At 47.3% G+C, this 20,669-nt stretch overlaps 2 protein-coding genes across 3 annotated transcripts in view; one reads left to right on the forward strand and one right to left on the reverse strand.

The window, feature by feature from the left end:
* Positions 1-1,053: 1,053 nt before the first annotated feature.
* echdc1 (enoyl CoA hydratase domain containing 1) lies at positions 1,054-5,445 on the forward strand. Of its 2 annotated transcripts, none has more exons than XM_030371340.1 (7): positions 1,054-1,115; positions 1,525-1,595; positions 2,579-2,739; positions 3,331-3,473; positions 4,199-4,251; positions 4,335-4,415; positions 4,664-5,445. In XM_030371340.1, exons 1-7 carry the CDS (start codon positions 1,074-1,076, stop codon positions 5,082-5,084), a joined length of 972 nt encoding a protein of 323 aa, XP_030227200.1. In that variant the 5' UTR covers positions 1,054-1,073; the 3' UTR covers positions 5,085-5,445. The 2 variants fall into 2 exon arrangements, with proteins under 2 accessions (XP_030227200.1, XP_030227201.1); XM_030371341.1 differs by having other exon boundaries at positions 2,588-2,739.
* Positions 5,446-6,514: 1,069 nt separating this feature from the next.
* LOC115553491 (dolichyl-diphosphooligosaccharide--protein glycosyltransferase subunit STT3B-like) overlaps positions 6,515-20,669 on the reverse strand; it is a 46,649-nt gene continuing 32,494 nt past the window's right edge. Inside the window, 14 exon segments of the mRNA XM_030369796.1 lie at positions 6,515-9,152; positions 9,408-9,617; positions 10,284-10,397; positions 11,026-11,200; positions 14,112-14,182; positions 14,184-14,222; positions 14,224-14,284; positions 14,904-14,941; positions 14,944-14,985; positions 14,988-15,095; positions 16,490-16,513; positions 16,516-16,554; positions 16,556-16,704; positions 20,393-20,547. Coding sequence (XP_030225656.1) covers positions 9,072-9,152; positions 9,408-9,617; positions 10,284-10,397; positions 11,026-11,200; positions 14,112-14,182; positions 14,184-14,222; positions 14,224-14,284; positions 14,904-14,941; positions 14,944-14,985; positions 14,988-15,095; positions 16,490-16,513; positions 16,516-16,554; positions 16,556-16,704; positions 20,393-20,547 — 1,306 coding nt within the window. The 3' untranslated portion in view covers positions 6,515-9,071.

The raw sequence follows: 20,669 nt of genomic DNA on the forward strand, positions 1-20,669 counted from the left end.
AACATATAATACATGATAATACAGAAAAGGTCCAGCTCACAATAAACCACTGGGTGGCAGTATCATAATGTACAATTGGCCTAGCTTCTCTATCAATGACATTGTGCGTGCGTGTGTGTGTGTGTGTGTGTGTGTGTGTGTGTGTGTGTGTGTGTGTGTGTGTGTGTGTGTGTGTGTGTGTGTGTGTGTGTTTGTGTGTGTGTGTGTGTGTGTGTGTGTGTGTGTTTGTGTGTAAGGGAGGCTAGCAAGTTTTTCCAACACACTTTTTTTGGAAGCATTTGAAAATTAAAGTCTCAAGTAAATATTGAACATGCAAACCAATATTTCACAAATCAAATAATTGGAATAGAATCAAACATGTTCAATTTAACTAATAAACAACTCTGGCCAAGACTAGTAGAAAATCAATCATATAAGGGTTGTGGCAACAATGTGATAAAAGTATTTTATTTGGATTAGACAATGGAGCATTTGGCAGGTGAAAACCTTTGGCACTTTCTGGGACTCATAAATCGAGTGGCTTTTGCATTAATCTGAGCGTGCCACTGCCATAATGCATTTTGTGTTGAGATAGCAAGAAATGGTCTACTTAATGTTTTGATCTATAGATAATGCGTATACAGTGCACGTCTTGAATGCTTGAGTAGTATTTAGGAACTAAATTCACTTTAAGGATCAATTATAAAAACATATCTGGTTCAAAATGTAGACTTTGTAACCTATGTCTCCAGATATATTCCGATATAGAAATTAACAAAACACATGATTATATGATATGATTAGTTATGAAATGATTGTTGATAATATTATATTACATAATATTGTATAATACTATTATACTATTATGTTATATCATAACATAATATAATATAATTTCATATCATATCATATAATCTTAATTTATATTATTTTCTATTATATTCTATCCAGTCTTTCCCAAAGACTGGGTATAGATTCTATGGTACATATACGATATCATATTTCGATCAATTACATCCAGACGATGAACAGCGCCCTCCTCAGGGCATGCCTATGAACTAAACATTAAGATTGGTTTGTGTTTCCAGAGGGACATGTTATGGTGTGGCACCGTAACTCAGCAGACAGCACACAAGGTCGGTCGCTGCGGATTCGTACTAATAGTTTATATCGTACTGCAAGACGTAGCCTATTCTAAATTACCAACAACATTTTCCCATTGAGACTCACAACATTAATGTTTTTGCCAATGCGCAGTGGGACGTACAATCCGCCGTGTAATTCCTGTAAAAAACACAGACTAGTTATTATAATACTAACGTTTTGAATGAGCTTTAAACAAAACACATTTTTAAATATAACTATATTTAATATTTAAACACAAATAACTTTAAAATACATCTGAGATCTCCTTTATCTCTCCTTTTCCACCCTCACCTCTCTTACCCCCATCTGGAATTAAATAATTCAACATGATATAGTTCCTTTAAGGTCTGGGTTGTAAATAACTTTTATCATTCTCTCCACCACCGTGTCATGCTGCAGAACACGATGGTTATTTGTGTGCTGGGTCGATACCTCCTCAAAAGCAGCCTCTGCAGCAGATCCTGGTGCAGGTAGAGAGACTCACAACACAACGATTACCATGTACCTCCATCATAAATACACGTAGTTTGGTCTTGAACATGTTTTGTGGATGTTCTCGGCTCAACTAAATATCAACGCCTGGGTACCTTAGCGGTAAAAGTGAGCCCATTTAAGGTTTTAGAGCTGGATAATATACATCACTCTATTGGATTACCCCAAGATAGCAAGCAAGAGAGAGTGAAGAGTTCAACCCCTTGCCTTTTTTTTAAAAATAATTGTTAGATGGACTGCATTTATGCAGCGCTTTTCTTACCATTTGCCACTCAAAGCACTTTACTATTGCCTCACATTCACCCTTTCAGTCACAAATTCACACAACGACGGAGGAGTCAGCCACGTAAGGACACAGCCAGCTCGTTGGTAGCAGTCAGGGTGAGGTGTCTTGCTCAGGGATACCTCAACACGCTAGGACGAGCCGGGGGGGATCAAACTTTCAAACTTCCGGTTACCAGCCAACCCACTCTACCTCCTGAGCCCCATGCCGCCCCTACTATAATATATACTAGCATGCTTGAAGGGTAGTATTCAAGTATGCTTCAGGGACATCCTACACAACTCTATTATCCTAGTTACCCTCGCACAACACACAGCAGAGCAGGGCAGAATGTGTTAAAAGAACCTAGCAATTAATGCGCTTTTTGTATGTTGTACGTCCTGGCACTTAAAAAGAGTACTTAGCATCGTGTAGCATCTTATCCTAGCTATGTTTGTTGCATACGGGGAATGGGTTAACCTAACAATTGTCAGTGCTTGGCACATGGTTCTATGAACGTACTGTGCCGACAGAGATATATTGTTTCTCTTCTTCTGACAAATGTTCTTATTGCAAGTCGCATTGGATAAAAGCGTCCCCTAAATGCCCTAAATGTAAATGTACTCTTGCTTGCATCAAACCTGTGGACCCTGTGCCCTCATTGAACCCACCCTGAGTTCCATCCTCTTCCTCCTCGAGGAAGAGCAGCCTGTACTCGGCCGGCCATGGCTTCCAGCCCGAGGAGATCAGGGAGAAGCTCAGGGCCTTCCCCGGGGGGGCGGTGGACCTGCTCACCCAGGGGGAGACGGGGCTGGCAGTGCTGACCGTCAACAACCCCTCCCGCATGAACGCCTTCTCGGGTACGGATGGAGCTCAGGTCTATGTTATTGATATGTTATTGATTATTATATTATAGACTTTATTTCAGGTCTTATTTTATTGACTTTCGCTGTTTGGCCGTTTTGTTGTTTGTCAATTGTCTGTTGACTGACTTTGTGAGCTACTCGATACTTTATTCATCCCCTTGTGTAAATGCAGGTATCTATCTATCTATGTAGATGTTATGTATATCATGTTACTTTCTGATGTCTTATTGTCTTTTGTGTGAGGGATATATTTCTGTTTTAGGACGAACCTTGGTGTTTGTAAAACCGACACACAAACCTCATTCTTACTTATTCACAAGTTATGGACATGATCTTGTCATTTGCATTGAAGACACACGTGTCAAACCAATCTTGTGTTGGGCAAATATTGTATGAGAAGTTATTGAGGTGACCCACCTTGACATAAGCAAGGCCCTACAAGGTCCCCACCACATAAAGCCTCGCTTTCGAAATTACTGATATCTAAGACTGATATCTACTATATCTAATACCTGGTTTCACGCGATTGGCTGTCCCCCGTGAGCGCAGACGTCTTAAGCCCCGCCCTGTCTCTCCCCCCACCAGGCGCTATGATGGTGGAGCTGGAGGAGAGGGTGTCTCAGCTGGAGTCGTGGACGCAGGGCAAAGGCCTCATCGTGCGAGGGGCAGCGGGGACCTTCTGCTCAGGCTCCGACCTCAACGCCGTCAGGGCCATATCCAACCCACAGGTGGGGCTGTAGGGTAACAGACTTCCTGCTCTGTATCGTAGTCATCGCAGGAATGGTAAATGGGACTGCATTTATACAGCGCTTTCCTAACCAATCAAAGCGCTTTACAATACTGCCTAACATTCACCCATTCACATACCGACGGCGGTGTCAACCGCGCAAGGCGACAACCAGCTCGTCGAAAGCAGTGAGGGTGAGGTGTCTTTCTCAGGGATACCTCAACACTCGTCTAGGAGGAAGCGGGGATCGAACGAGCAACCTTCTGGTTACCAGCCAACCCACCCTACCTCCTGCCCTAGTCCAACTCTGTCTGCCTCTGTCTAAGATTGATTGTCGTTTGGCTCGAAATTGTTGTTCTGACAGCCGTTACACACGAGAGACACGCTACACTACAACAAAGGACGTAACACAAAGAAGTAACATAATGTATTATTCAGAGTGTCACCTTTGTTTTGTTTTCGACAGTTTTTTGTCAGTTGTTCGGTTCGCTGTTATAGGATAGAAAATACCTTGTTATCCACAAAGGTAGATATTGGCCTTTTGATTCAGCATTTGGTTTAAAAAAAACCAGAATAAATAATTTCAATAAAATTCATTCATCACTTAAATGCAGCGTCATTGCAGGCGAGTGTTTTAGGGCGGATCAATGCGTTTGTTTGGAGTTATTACATGTAAATGTAAACCCACTCAGCTCCAGCCTTACCGGTGTGCTTTCCCTCCTACAGGATGGGATGAAGATGTGCATGTTTATGCAGGACGCTCTGACCAGACTACAGAGGTAAGCCTTCTTTAACGGCCCTCGGGGTCCTGTCCATGGCGTCGGCAACGTGTGTGACGGTGTGCTGACTTCCCTCAACGCAGGCTTCCTCTGGTGTCGGTGGCGCTGGTGGAGGGCAGAGCACTGGGAGGGGGCTCAGAGCTCAGTACTGCCTGCGACTTCAGGTGAGGAAGAAGCCTGTTTTATCCGTGTGTCTGACAATCCCGTCCCACACAACCAGGGTTTGTGGCCTGGTTTCGAACGTTGGTGTTGAAGGTGGCCATTGTCACTTCTGTCGTTCTATTTAGTTATTTGAAATAAAAAAAAAGAGGCAGATGCACAAGTATAAGACGTTGTACGTCCTCCACACACATTCTCTAGTGCCCTTACTTTGACCCTCCTCTCTTCCCCCTCCCTCCCTCCCCCTCCTCAGACTGATGACCCCTGACAGCGTGATCCAGTTCGTCCACAAGCACATGGGCCTGGTGCCGGGCTGGGGCGGGGCCGCCCGGCTGGTCCGCCTGGTGGGGGACCGCCACGCCCTGCGGCTGCTGGGCGGGGCCCTCAAGGTGGACCCCGAGCTGGGGCTGCGGATCGGGCTGGCGGACGGCGTGCTGGAGGAGGGGGCCCCCCAGGACGGGGACGAAGGGGCGGCCCTCCGGCAGGCGGAGGAGTGGCTGAGCCGCTACACCAAGGGGCCCGCCGAGGTGATCCGGGCCGCCAAGAGGGTGGTGTCGTCGGGGAGGGAGCTGCCCCTGACGGAGGCCCTCCGGGCGGAGAAGGAGGTGTTTGGGACTGTGTGGGGCGGGGAGGCGAACCTGAGGGCCTTGGCCGGCAAGACGAAGCACAAGTGAGTCTGCGACGGGGACCGAAGACCACCACCTCCTCCTGCACCACCTCATGTACCACCACGCCCACCTCCTCCAATCAGCTCCTCCCAGACCTCGGTTGAGTTCCTGATTAAAAAGTGACGACCCAAAGCTCTGTTCTGACCTGAATGGTGATTCCGCACGGATATAATGAGCGACAGGTGATACGTTTTGAAAAAGACGTATGAAACAATGACGTCTCAATGAAAACTGTTATTGTGAAATTCCTTTGCCGTTCACAAATGTCAGTGCCTCACTTTATTTTTGTTTGTGTCCCACAACTGTTTAGTTTGAAATCTATGTACGATTTATTTTGACAGCTGAATAAAACCCACAAATCAATGTTTTTTTCTGCAGTCCACCAGCCATTCAGGTCTCAACAAAATGTCCCCTTTTGTGACAGACTACCGGCTCAAGTTGTAGAGATGTGTTGCTTCATCTTTGCTCTGCAGTCTAACCACGTCCACATGTAGGACCTGCTTTCTGGGTCAGGACTGCCAGACCACCTGCCAAGAGCTTCAAACGAAGCTTGCTCAACTGCTTTCTCTGGTGATCAACAGTCCTCTGGAATGGGATTATATTAATGGTTAGAATTAGCAGTTATTAGCATATAAGTGAAGGTCAGACTGCAGGCATCCTGTGGCACCCTGGTATATAATGACAGGACGGGCCCAAAGCTTTGGCATCTGTCCTGTTTAAGAGTAAAAATGCACCTCAGCCAAAATTCATGAGCCGTCACGTCTAATGGTGTTGTACTTTATTAAAAAGGATGTACCCTTTTTTACCTTCCTCATGTGAGGTGAGGCATCTGATCCCCTCTGAATATTGGACCCAAGGGCTAGAAGACATTTAACTTTTAAAGGGGAAATATTATGCCACCAGCTGTCGGTGTGATTAGCCTTACAAGCCATTTTGAAAATCTGCCCCATATGACATCACTAGTGGGCGTGTCCACCTAGATCTGTGCTGGATAGATCAGTCTACCAGCCTACCCCGTGGACTGAAGTAAACGTTGCTCATCTAGCCAGCACAGATCTAGGTGGACACGCCCACTAGATAGACTACTGTCATACCATGTCATATGGGGCAGATTTTTGAAACGGCTTGTAAGGCTAATCACTCACACCTGGTGGTATAATATGTCCCCTTTAAGATTGTTAGGTCATAAATCCGAATAGATTTTTGGCAGTTATTTTCTCCATCATAATACCTTTTTTAATCAGGGCCCCAGTTGTCTATTTCTCATGCTCTGTTAAGGTGTGTGTGTGTGTGTGTGTGTGTGTGTGTGTGTGTGTGTGTGTGTGTGTGTGTGTGTGTGTGTGTGTATGTTCAAATGTAATAGTTCTTTCATTGATTTTTACTCTAAAGCTACTATCAGTAACATCACCCAAAGAACCAAAACATGACGCGCTGGATTTTGATTTTAACCTCTTTTATTCAAAAAAGGCATCTTTCATTCTCACACACCAGCTCATTACAATTAATGGAAGAAACCTTGACTGAATATCAAAAACGAAAAAATAAGACCCTTTGCCTTTTGGTGATCTAAGACGCTACGCTCCGCGCCTCTCGCGGCAGCCTCCATCGTTCATGTAATAAATACACTCCGTCGAGCGCGGGGAAACCTTGACTCGGGTCTTCTGGTCCGTTCTGTACGTTTGCCTTCTCTTTGCCACTGCTGTTAAGGCCAATGCACATCTCTCTCCCCCCCTCTCTTGCACCTTACGTTACACAAAGCCTGCTCACACAGGTTGGATATGTTGTCATTTTTTGTATACATCTTACTTTTTTGCGTGTGAAACATGAACGATATTTTTTACCATAAAAAGCAGTTTATTGTAGGTAGCAATCGAATGGCGCGGAGAAGCATCGTATTAGTAATCCTATTCAGAAATATCAGTTTACAGTGCGTTTGGTTGTGAAACAAAACTAACCCTAAAAGGAATGGGCCGAGAAAGTAAAAACGGACAGCATGACAGCATCTGGCTAACATTGATTTTTAAGTGTAACGATCCTCTGCAAAAAAAGTAATCAAATCACCCATTCAAATACACTGATACACACAAAGCATGCACGCACGCGCAGACAAACACACACGCACGCACACGCGCACATTCAGTCTCCTGAGAAATAGCAGTATCTTCCACACCTTGAGAAGAATGCACTAAATCCTCCAGGGCATAACTGGCAGGGCGAAAGGTCACCGTAGAAAGAGAGGAAGCACTCTCGTGTTTCACAAATCCATCAATCCAGAGCTGACAGACAGAACACAAGGGATTTCCCACCGAATGGCTCTGATGGTGCTATGTGCAGTGCATGGGGCCGCCAGCAGGGGGCAGCCAGGAGCACAGGATGCCTTTAAGAAGTGGGGGTGGGTGGGGTTGGTTTGAGGGTTGCTAGAGGTGGTGTTCAGTGCTTTTGGCTAACATTCATCTGCCCCATTGGAAAGCAAAAAAGGGGATTCGAATTTAAAAGAAGGCATGCGCAATCGAAAGACTACTGTGGGTGGGTTACGCAAACGGGGAAGCAAAGTGGAAATCAGGGGGCAATTACAGGAGAGGAAATAGTCAAAGGAAAGATATAATCATCGTAGCCATTTGAAATCAACTGAAATGGCGAAAGAATGTGCACACATTAAACACGTATTCCCTGTTCCAATTCGCTTCGACACCGGGTCAGACTTTTTGCGAACGTCACAGAAAGCCTTTGGTGTCAAGCGCGTCAAATTCACTTCAGTTTGGTGGGTTTGTGACGTGGTGATTGGGCAGGCTACTCATGGGGACTTTGTACACATTTTGGTGGCCTGGTGTGACGCACGCGGCATGCTTGACCGTTCTACTCGAGATCTAATCTAGGCTAATCAATAAATTAATCAGGGATGGACGCAAACAATAAAATATCGCCATCTGCCAAGGCTTCGGTTGGGTTGGACTACAAAAGACAAACTAAAACAAGAAGAACACTGCCAGGTTTTTAAGAGAATTTCTCCTTTGATAATCACAAACGGGACATATTTAAACTCGTGAAATACAATCAAGACGATTAACCGACTGCATTTAGTTTTGGGACCGTTTTTTCCAAAAAGCATTTCCAACCTCCTCCTTTTTCTTCTCTTAATGACAAGAATCTGCTTTTCTTTGGAGAAACCCTGAACATCCCACCCCCCTTCCGTTCCTGATGCCATAACCAAGTGTGGAGATGTTTGGTCGAGGAGTAGGGACGCAGCAGAAGAGCCCAGATATCTCGTGGCTTCTGCGGCTTACCTCCCCATTCCGGTTCCTCCGTAACCAACACTGCAGGCCTCGAGGCAGACTGAGCAGTGCAATAAACCCTGCTTCGAGCATCATTCATCTCTCTCTCTCTCTCCCTCTCCCTCTCTCCCCCTAGTCGTCCGCACGATCAAGTACAAAAAAAACAAAACAAATGCCAGTCACGAAAGGTCATCGTCGGACGGGTTTAAAAGGTCAAAGTTTGTGATGTTGAAACAAACGACGCGGGGATTGAGGTTCTCAGACTGGCTGATCTCATCTCCAACGCTTCACACCTTCCAATTCTACCCCTCCCGAAAGAAAAAAAAAGACATTTGGGCTAATCAGGGTGTTGTTTTGGGTTTGGGCTTGGGGGGGTGAATGCGATTTCCCGTTTCCATGACGATAGTAAAAATTATTTGACATTCGTCCCGTCCCTGGATAAAAACTCGTTGAGGTCTGGGTGGGGTGGGGGATCTCTCGCCGTGTCCTTAATGACCCTTACGGGCTCTTTCATTACCGCTCACTTGTTGTTAAACGTTTCACATTTTTTTTGATTTTTTATTTGATTTTCTTGTCCGATTTCTTTCTGCCTCCATTCTCAAACATCCCTCTCTCTCTCTCACCCTCCCTCCCTCCCTTCCTCCCTCTCTCTCTCTCTCTCTCTCTCTCCTCCTCTCGTCTCCCGCTGTGGCTCAGTTGGTGTAGGGTGGCTGGGTTCGTTCTATAAAGACTTCTTGGTCATCTTCTTGCCCTTCTTGAGGAGAAGCTTGTTCTTGATGAAGCCGCGCTTTCTCTTGGCCGTCTGGGGGAGGCGTCAGAAGGAGTAACAGAGTGAATAACGGACATGAACGTCACAACATCAACTGCTTTATCAAGGCTACATCCTCAATGTCATCCTTAATAAAAATATAACACAAATTCAAATTAAACATACTTAAAATTAAAGCGGTCTGCGTCTGTCCTACCGAAACATGACCCCTTTATCATTTAAATCATCTCTGATGACATAATCCCGCCGATGACCAGTGCCAGGTAACCGTGGTTACCTACGACGTACCTTTTTGGAGGTGTACTTCTGCCGGGAGGTGTCGGTGGAGCGGAGCTGGTGCTCGGCGGGGTCGCGGTTCTCCTGCTTCTTCACCTTGTAGATCCTGACCAGCCAGTGCTCCGAGGTGAACGCCTCCTCCAGGTGCTTCAGCTTGATGTCCTTGTTGCCGATCTCCGCGTTGCGGGTGCGGTCAAAGCCCGGCGGCGTGCGGAAGTCCAGCTGAGGGAGAGAGAGGGAGAGGGAGAGTCAGAGAGAGAGAGAGAAACAGACAGAGAAAAAAGTTAAACTTTCCGGAAGAAAGCTGCCGACGTCATGCGTCTTTTTAGCAACCGACGAATCACAAGCGGAACATTGACACTTCTTCACCAAGGAAACTCAAAACTGTCAAAACAAGAAACAATGGCGGACAAATCACTCGGGAAAGTGCCGGTGGAGGGATTAGTTTTAATTACCGAACATGTCGAGATCTACGACATGTCTAATGGGCTCTAGCCTGGATTCGTAGTAGGCTAGGCAATTAACGTCGGGTCTAGAATGGGTTCGTTGCTAGGCAATAGAAAAAAACGCTCTCGGCGCTTTTACGACAAAAAAACGCTGCCAGCTTTTTTATTTGTTGAAAAACGGTCGGCTCAACTTTTCCCTATTACAAAAAACGCTAGATGTGAACATGGCCTAAGATGATTTGCATAAGCCACAAAAGACTTTTGCAGACTTTTGTCTAGACGGTTGCAAACACGTTGAGTTTCCCATTGAGCATTCAACGACTTCAGACTTCGCAACTCTGCCTATTTTCAACCTGTCAATTGTGGAGGGCGCCTTTTGTGGACGTGACGGCAACAATCCCCTGTGTTCTCTGGGGAAGCACTGAAACATGAACACAAGTACCTGCATCTCCCCGAAGCGGTAGTACGACATCTTGTACATGAGGCAGTTGAGCAGGGTGGGGGAGCCTGCCTTGTCCACCCGGAACTCTCCCTGGGGGGTGAAGTAGTCGCTCTCCTGGAGGGGGGAGGGAGAGGGGAAGGGGTAAGGAGGGAGAGAGAGGGAGGGAGAGGGAGAAAGGGAGGGACGGAGGGAGAGGGGGATGGGATGGAGGGAAAGAGGGGAGGGAGGGAAGGAGGGAGAGGGGGATGGGATGGAGGGAGAGAGGGGAGGGAGGGAAGGAGGGAGAGGGGGAGGGAGGGAGACAGGTAGCAGGGTTAACTCGTCAGTTGTGTTGCATTCACCTTTTACTTCGGTTCTTGCTGTGAATCATGGCGTCGTCGTCTTAGATTGAAACAAGATATTGGATTGGCTCACGCTATACGCTGCATAGGGACAAACATTCCCATCGTGAAAATCAAACAATTCGATGGATTAATTCATCGTTAGATTCATCGCACACTCGGTTGCGTTGTCTAGTTTAACTTACAAACTGTTTGAAATCGGATCAAGGAATGACCTGTATTCTTTCCTTCGGAAAAGTCAAAAGTACTTGTACGATCTTTGTGCTCGTACGATCTTTGTGCTCGTACGATCTCTGTGCTCGTACGATCTTTCTAATGCAGAGCGTTTTGTCCAGGGGGGGGGGGTTAAGATGAGTGTTACAGGAAGGATGTCGTTGGCCCTGCAGGCGTGTCTCCCTCACCCTGATGTCCTTGGGGTGCTCGCCCTCGGCGATCCGCACCATCCACAGGAACTTGTTGATGTCGTCGCCCGAGTAGCCGATCACGCCCCCGAAGATGATGAGCACGTAGTCCACGTCCAGCGACCGCATGATCTCATAGGCTGCGCTCTCGTTGGAAGACATCGCCTTGCCCACCTGGGGGGGGGGGGGGGGTTGGAAACAGGAAGAGAAAATCAGAAACTAAACACTGATTGAACTAGAGAACTGTCCATGGGTGCCAGCGTGATTGTATCAAAACGTATTCAAGTCAAATACATTTGAAGGCGATAGGTTTGTCGTTCGGCTCAAGTCAACATTTAAAATCATGACGTTCACTTCATGAATAAATCAGTGATTATAACTCTGTTTCAACGTCAGTGATGTCTAACCCCCCTCCGCTCGACTGGGCAGTGGAACGCAGGCGTCTCGTAGCTTAGCATCGAGCCGCGGGGAGACCCACACTATAATCACCCAGCGCTGCTGCACTGAGCCTCTCTGAAGCATCGAAAGATGCATTCTCCCTACGGTTGGACGATACATCACCCTATCAGACACAAGGAAATAACTGTACTTATACAGCCAGCCCCCCAGTCCCCCGTTACACTACATCCCTGTGTCCTCCCCGCAGACTGTGCACCCCCTTGTTGCTTGGATTACCAACCCTTTACTATCTGGACGAGGGGTGGATAGGCGAGGTGGAGGAGGTACAGAGAGTTGTGCGAATCGAGACTCGTTTATATACAACTAGTTTAAAAGAAAGACAATCATTCGCGGGGGATGGTGGGTGCACTAGTGCTGAGTCTTTAGTCGGAATCGGTTGGAAGTACAGCCAAAGAAAACATTGGCCTGTTCGATGACTATGAATGCAATAAACCGTATCCACAATCCAGCAGTTCAAGCTCAGCGTGGCTCCCTGTTTAGCGAGAGCTATAGCACCGGTTGTAGTAGCACAGGGTGTCCACCGGGTGGCGCTCTCCAAACCAGGACAGAAGCCAAGGGAATTCACAGTTAACAAAGAAAAATGAAGATAATATTAAGGTCTAAACCGCCGGAAATTTAAGAAAAAATAAGGAGGGGGGGGGGCCTTGGGCAAATGATTGCGATGATGTGAGCACAAATGATGCTTGTCTTAGTGATTCCGTGTGTACTTTAAACGACTGCACACCTTTGCTAATATTTCGGAGGCCTCATTCATGATTCTGCCGTCCTTGGCGCCAACATTCTTAAGCCCCTTAGAAGTTAAATTAAGCCCTCGTTGGTTTGAAGTCGTATTAAGTCGTTTCCACGAGTAAAAGAAAGGAACCCCTGAAACAAAGACTTCACTCGTCCATACCAACATCAACACCTTCACCTCCGACTCCCAATCTGCCTGCAGGCCATCCTCGAGCGTCCAAGGTGTCTCAACTTCCCATGCTTAATTAATGAGTCAATAACGAGCTGCTCGTTAATGACATGCGTGTTAAATAAATAACCGCCAAACCCTGCCACCTGCTTGGGATAAAGGCCTCGGTTAGAGGACTTAATCCTGATAGCTAAGAGCCATCAGACTACACAGAACCTCGGACAAGGGTAGTGGCCTATCACGACTCTTTCTCTCCCTCCCTCTCTCTCCCTCCCTACCCCTCCAACCCACCCCCACACACACACTGCACACACAATGTGCAGTTACGCAATGTTCATATCTACCTCTGGCTCCTTTTTTATATGCAATTTCAATGCTGTGCAATATTGCTCACTTTATTGACTTATTTGGTGACTTTTACCGTTTGTCCATTTTGTTGTTTGTCTATTGTACGATTTTGTAGACTGACTTGGTGAGTCGATACCTGAATTTCCCCAAGGGAATGCATAAAGTATCTATCTATATATCTATCTGAAGTCCTCAATTTAATATCATCGTCCTCTTCATAACTTCATAACGTCCTTGACTGTGCTCTACTGCAGCCTGGACATACCCATGGACACGGCTGTCCGATCCCTGACCGCAGCCCCCGGCTGGGGGGGTAGTGCCATGGGGCTACAGCCTCAGCAGCACCGTGAAGGCCTCCGCAGACACGCTCCACAACCACGTTCAGGCCAAGCCTTGTTTTGACGCCCGAGGCTCTGCACTGACCGAACAGGTGCTAAGAAACTAAACCAACCGACACGGAGAACCAATAGAGACATAACAGACTGACGATTCTACGGGATTCTTGGATTTTCCCCTTCACTATCCCTTCTTCCCCCTGTGGAATGGATCAGACCGAATGAATCAAACACAGATTGGTTTAGATTAAAGGGATTTGAATACAAATCGAAACCAAAAGAGATCTCTAAACCAGCCCTGGTTACTGCTGCAGGCGGAGCGAAGGAAGGGGTTGTGCGTGATTCGAGGCCCTGAAACCCCCCCAAACACATGTTCTGAGATTCAGGGTGAGGCGTCACCAGCTGGAGTGCCTCAAGGTATTATGAAAAATGGATTCTACCAATTCTACTGTTGAGGCCGTTGTGAATAAACCAGATACAACGGCTATAAACAACATAAGGGAGCAAGAGATGGCAAAAGAGAGAGCAACAGAGAGCAACGTACCACACACTCCAGCAATCACTGGTGGAGGTGAAAGCAGCCCATCAACGGCACGAGGAAAGAACCTTCAGACTGAACGATGAGGTGAAACCGAATGGAATTTCAGTCTGATTATCAGGATGGGCAGACCACAGGGCCTCTAGCCTCTGGCCCGCAGACGGAAGCAGAACGTGAACACGCATTTCCAGACACACTTGTCCAAAGTGACTTACAACCATTCATACACACATCCAAACGCCGACGGTGATGTCAACCATGCAAGGCCACAGCCAGCTCGTCTGGAGCATTTAGGGACAGTCAGGGACACACCGACACTCAGCGAGGAGGGCCGGGGATCGAACTAGCAACCTTGCCAGTTACAAGTCAGCCCGCTCTACCTCCTGAGCTGCTGCCAGCCACTCTGTGGCAGGGGCGGTCCTCAAGAGGCCGGGGGGGGGGTCTCAAGGGGCCGGGGGGGGTCTCGAAGGGGGAGCCGGGGGGGGTCTCAAGGGGGCCCTCACCAGTCGCTATGTGACTGTTGTTCCACGTGTTGTTGTCCACCAGCGTCGTCCGATTGGCCATTCCCGCTATCATGGTATCCGTAGTCCCACCAGGACATGACTCGCACGTGCTCGGTCCGTGTTCTGCCTCAGCCAATAGTACGCCTCCCTGAAGTCGTCCAGGATGTTCCGTGAGCTTGGGAGGGAGTGTTCCAGAGAAGAGATGGAAATTAATTGAGTGCAAACGTGAAATGTTCATTGGCGGTTCAAAGCAGATTGCAGGTTGAACACATCAAATGGGACTGGGGGGGATACCACATCGATCTCCTTCAGAAATGTGAATCAATTTGAATATGTGTGCTATGCCAGAGAGTGGTGGTGCCCCTGAAGTTCAACAATAATAAAGATCTGTTTCCCTTCAGTGTTGTGTGCGTGCGTCCAGATTAATGGAGATGTGTGCGTGGTCATTATGGAGACGTGCATGCAGGACAGGTTTCGTGTGCGTGAGTGTATGGAGATGTGTGTTTATGTGAGGGGCTCTGTTCATGAAGGATGAAGGTGTGTGTGTGTGGTGGCTGCGACGGTGAAGATGTGTTTGTGGGCTGCGATCGAGAAAAGTGTGTGTGTTTGGTGTGAACAGAGCAGCACATGTGTGGGCTAGTATGCAGATGTGCATGTGGCTTTGTGTGTGTGCGTGCATGTGCGTAAGTGTACGTGTATGGGCGAGCAAATACGAACATTTGCGTGTATGGGCCAGTATGCAGAGGCGCTTGTGTGTACGCACGTGGCGAGTGCGTACGCGAGTGTGTCCTTACCCGTCGTGGTTGTACGAGGCCAGCAACCACGCTGGGGCTGGGAGTAGGCGTTGCTGGTCACCCAGGTGCAGTGCACCGCAAAAACATCATCAGCAGCATCAGCATCAGCATGGTGACGATGGACTTGATGTTGGGGCCCAGGCCCTCCTCCGCCTTCTCCTGCTCCGACACGTGCTTCCGCACTTTGCCCGCCTGCAAGAGGAGGAACGGGAAGCGGGGCTTGAGACTCAAATAATGAGACTTGAGGGGCTGGAGACTCACATACTGAGACTTGAGGGGCTTGAGACTTGCATATATTCCTCACTGAGGCGGCACCAAAATGCCGCCTAATGAGGACCGAATTGGTCGCATTAGTGGTCTTTTATCGTGTTAGCGCGATTCATCCCGTTTACACGATTTATCTTGTTAGCATCTACGAGACTTGAGTCCTTGGTGGAGGGGAATGAGTAGAGGACCCATCTGGGCTGACTATTAACGAGACCAATGGTAAACCCACACCTGGTGTAAACCCACACTTTGGGTTTACACCAGGGCTTTAGGCTCCATTCGTCTCCAAGAAGACGGACGAGGAGCAGATGTAAAGTGACGGTTGCTAGGGGACAATAGACGCCTGTGGTTTTGGATACACCGCTGTGTATCTGAAGTGGGAGGTTTGACTTTCTTAAGGTGCGTTCACACCAAACCACGAAGGGGCGACATGACTCCATACAAAGTCAACGTAGAGACGCGAAACGGGCAAATTTTTCTCTTTTTTCCCATGCCAGAGTGGAAAGATATGCCGTCCTACCGGCCATCTTACTTACAAATCACCTTGACTTAAGCTTATGGCACACACAGTGTAGTCGCATCACAACTTCACCGATCAATGAATGGAATGGGCTCAGACCGAATGAATCAAACACAGATATGGTTTAGAACAATTACACGCACTGAGATTCAGGGTGAGGTGTCCATTAACTGGACTGCCTCAAGGTATTTTGAAAAATGGATTCTACCCACACACGGTCGCAAAGCCATCTGCTAAACACAATAAACATGGAGGAACATCGATTGACCGCATAGTCTATAGTAATAGAATTGAGCCCAATGAAGCCCAGGGAGATTGGCACGCAGGGTGTATTCCAAAATCAGGACTGACTGATAGCACAAAGAGTCAGTGGGGCCACTGGTGCCGACTCCTCATTGGCCTTTGCTTTGACCAATCACCTCGTTGCTACGCAAAAAATATCAAACAAGTTTGAAAACTATTCGGGACGATGGCAGAGTGCATCGGTAAGGACTGTGATGCAATCGTCAGGGCTGGTTCACCCTGTCAGAACTGTATGACAGCGTCGGAGCCCGCAGCCTTTTGATCTTGTTCTTAAGATAGCAAAAAAAACGTCTGTGATGCAAATCCGTAAAATCCAAAAACAAAACAAAAAAAGCAAGAAAGTAAAAATTAAAGCTTTAGAAACCGAACCCAAGTTAACCCCCAAAATGCACAGACTGGCACTGACAAAAACATACAGACGTCTTCCTTCATGATCAGCAGCCCCCGCCCCCCCACTCACAGAACCAGGCCCCCCCCCCCCCCCCCCCGCCCCGACCTTGTCCGTAGAGGTTCCCAGAGTTTCCTGCGGTCGTCCTCGTCGCTGCTGTCCTCCACAGGGGGGGCTCTCGCGCTTCATGTCGTCGCCCAGGTAGTGCTCGAAGACACTGGAGAAGGCCACCGCCGAGAGCATGCACACCACGGGGGTCAGGGTCAGCATGAGACGCACCATCACGCCCGCAAAGTACACCGCGCTGATGGCGTACAGGGCCACTGAGACGAGGAGAGAAGAGAGGGAGAGGGAAGGAGAAAGAGAGAGACAGAGAAAGAGAGAGACAGAGACAGAGAGACAGAGAGAGGGAGTAAGTAGACCTTATATAGGAAGATTCACTTTCCTGACAGAAAATTGCTTTACAAATGAACTTATTATCATGATTAGTGTTGTTATTATAATTATACAAAAGAGGAGAATTATCTTGAGGCCAGGGTGCGGTGAAATCCATAAGTGTAACATCTGATTGCTGATTGTTTCAACATCATTCCATCAGGCAAAAACTCAGTTGCTTAGTGATCAAGCATTAGGACAGCAACTGAAAAAAAGTTGTTGCATTGTCGGTTGTTATTTCATTTCAGTAAATTGCTGATCATCAAGAAGAAATTGCATCAAACATGATCATAAATATGATCTGAGATCAATAAGGACAATCCTAGTCTGCGGGTACAAATCATCGTAACTACCTTCACTTAGACAACCATTACTAACATCAGTTGTTAAAATATCTTTTTTGTGCCGATTCCGACTGAAAGCTTGCCATGAATGTAACCATAGCACTATAGCACTTTGATATTTGTGATCATAGTGCCCTCCTTGTCATTTTGGAAAGTACTTGCAGGGCGATTCACTTTTCCTCTGTCCATAAACTCGTACCGACAGACTCGTATTGATTCCAAAAGACTTGAGTGCTAGACCGCCATTTTTTCCGACTGAATGCTCTTCGGCAGAATTGACACAACAAAGCTTTTTGTCTAATTACATGGGTAACAGATGTTTTAGTGATGCCAGGAGAAACAGTTATGAGTGGTTTGACCACAGACCAATTCAATTGTATCTGTTTAGCCCTAATGACAGATGACAGAATAGTCCATTAACATCCCCACAACATATTTGTTCAGCTTGACTGAAAGTAAATGTATGCGTTCGATTTGTACACAATCTAAAATAAATGAACTGATCCACAATATAAAGTAATGAACTGATGGCACGCCGTCCACCAGTAAGGACAAATGGGGACAGCATTATGCCGACTTGTTTCTTTGTTCTGTGTAAAAAAAAAAAGCAAAACCAGATAATTCCGGCTCGTCTGTACGGCAATGATGTGGGGACCTCTGTGTAAAAGGGGCCGGGACAGAGCAAAGTGGAGGCAGGGAGAGTGTCTCGAACACAATGGGGCCGAAACACGAGGCTCAAAATGACTTTGCTCTGAAAATGCTCCTGCATAAATGGGGGGGGACACACACACGCACACGGAACGGGAACAGAGTGAATTTATTCGGCGGTGAAGAAGAGAGACAGACGGCCCGAGAGGCATGCTGCTGCAGTTATAAGTCAGAGCAGAAGACAGCGAGAGGAAGAGCAACACAAAGAGAAGGAAAGATCAAGAGTCTGTACTGGATAGCAGACTGTGCACACACACGCATACAAATGCCTACACACACACACACCAGCTGGTTATTGGCCCAGAGTGTGTGGACATTTAAGGTAAGAAGTATGAGAAACACTGGGTCCCGGGTTGGAGGTCTTCAGGGGTCTAACCGAACCCTAGGATCAGAGACCCCACCCATGTTCGTGTGTTAATTTATAAGCAGCGCTGATTACGGGAGAAACGCATGGAGGTCGTGTGTAACATGCGTGATGATTAGACCATTAGGAATCAGATTAAAAGGTAAACATGGATGTTAATTGTGTTATGTTGTGGTGGACCGTTACGGTTCAACAAAGCGTGGAGGAACAAGCGCATCACGCCAACTCAGTCGCATTGCAAACAGCAGGGAATGCATGGTGAGAAAAACAGCAAGGTCGTGGTTTGGATTAAACCTGCTGGATTGGTCTACACGTGGATTGGACTTTACTGAACCTCTGATTGGTCTACACGTGGTTTGGATTGATCATCATCCGAGTAGTCCACACATGGAGTGGAGTTCGCTGATTTGTCTTAACACGGATTGGAGTTCCCTGACCCGCTGATTCCAGATCAGTTTGTTCAGCTCCCTTTCTCCCAGGACATAAGGGGAGGTCTTGAATACAATGCAGGAGTCCAGGGTTTAGTAACCTCTTCAGAAAGATCTCAGATCAATTTTGAATTATACGTTATTCATAATGTATATCGGACTGCACTTATTGAACATAGACATGAATACCGGATTCTTCTCATGGTCATTTCAGACCATCTTTTTACATTCTTATACCCGAGCTCGTTAATTATTGATAATCAGCAAGCCACGGATCCTAACTGACAAATAACCGACCACATACAGTACATACCTCAATAATCAATATAGATTTTTAATTGAACAAACACACTTGATAATGTTTCAATGCTGGGCAAATTCTCCATGGTCATCTATTGCAAAAGGCTTTTCAATATCAACTCAAAACCAAACCCTATGAGGCCTCTATAGGCAGCGAAGGACTCAATGCAAGCGTTTCAGCAGGACTCAATGCTGCTTTGTTGCACTGGTGTGCAACACAACACTGCAACCACAGAGATAGGTCCACATCTGGGGAAGCAGGTTATTGCAATGGCAGGGTTCTGATTGCCTCACACACTAGCACCAGGTCACATGGGCACCAATACAAGCAAATCAGAAACAACCAATCACCAAAACACCCATCTGCAAATTACCCCTGTAGTCTCTGTAGATCTTAGCGCCGGGGTCGATCTTTAAGAAAACATCCCCTTGCACTCCTTCATAAAAGATCACAGCGCCGTGGCAACGCCGTGTTGTGTAATTAGCAGGGTTACCTTACTCCGGGGTGGCTTTGATACTTAATGTGTGCCGTGGGCGAAGCAGTTAAGCGCGCAGACTGGCTTCATCTTGTTGCCGTAGAGGCGGAGAAGCCCTTTTCTGGCTGGTCCCTTTGATTCCCTTTGATCCTCCATCCGTCAGCCATTATCACAAGCTCATTACCGCCGTGCTGTCCCTCGTCGGAGAGGCTCTCAGAAGCCACCGCCGCCACCGCCGCCACACGAACCCCGGGCCGCGGCCATTAGTGGCGGTGAGCCATTCGTCACGGTAAACATCCTTACCCTGTATCTAAAGCCGCCCGGGCCCTGCCGTGGCTCAACACGGAGTTAAGGAGCCCGGGTAGCAGAAGGTGAGCACTAATCATTTGTGCGTTCGGGAGCAGGGCAGCTAGGCGCTCGCTGTGTGCGACAATTGTGCGAACGCTAAATCCAATTCTGCCTAGTGCTGCTGGCAAAGGAGAGAAGGGACAATTTATGCTTTTCCGAAATGTAAACAAATACGTAAGATAAATTTGATATATTTGACTATTTGGTTAAATAGTCAAATATAAGAGGATGAATTGCGGCACTGAATTGTGTGCATTATTCATCATGTCGTTAGGAAGAGTTAGTGCGGTTGCTAAGAGAAAGTGCGGCTCACGGCCAGTGAATTCCCAATGTGAAGTGAAGTTGTTGCTAAGCTACATGCGGTCACAGGGGGCTTGCTGTCTGCCGATTGGTTGTTGCAGTCACCTGCTGAGATCGACATTCGCCCGGCAAACCAAATGAAAACACACCTGGGTAAATAACCATTAGAGGAGGACATAACGGAATTGAAAGTCAGTGGGGTTAGCGGGTCGCCATAGGACACTCTCAGCAATCCCATAATAAATATCAAACTTCTGCCATTTGTTTGAGCTGGCCGAGGAAAGGGTCGGACGGATGGGAGGGCTCACCGAAGACGCGCTCGTCGTTGATGTTCTTGATGCAGAACCAGAGGCCGGCGGGGAAGGTGCAGACCAGGATGTGGAGGTCGAAGAAGAAGGAGACCCAGGTGGTGGGCTGGTGCTCCGACACCGACGCGATGATGGGGATGTGGATCTTGGCGTAGCTGGAGTGGGGAGGCGGGTTCAGAAATGAAAAGGAAGGGTCGAACATCGACCGTGTGGGAAGTCATGCAACATTATTCCTAAAACGAATCCCCTTTCTGCTCTTTTCCTCAAAGCAAAACAG

Source organism: Gadus morhua, chromosome 11 (genome assembly GCF_902167405.1).
Source record: "Gadus morhua chromosome 11, gadMor3.0, whole genome shotgun sequence".
Classification (NCBI taxonomy): Eukaryota; Metazoa; Chordata; class Actinopteri; order Gadiformes; family Gadidae; genus Gadus; species Gadus morhua.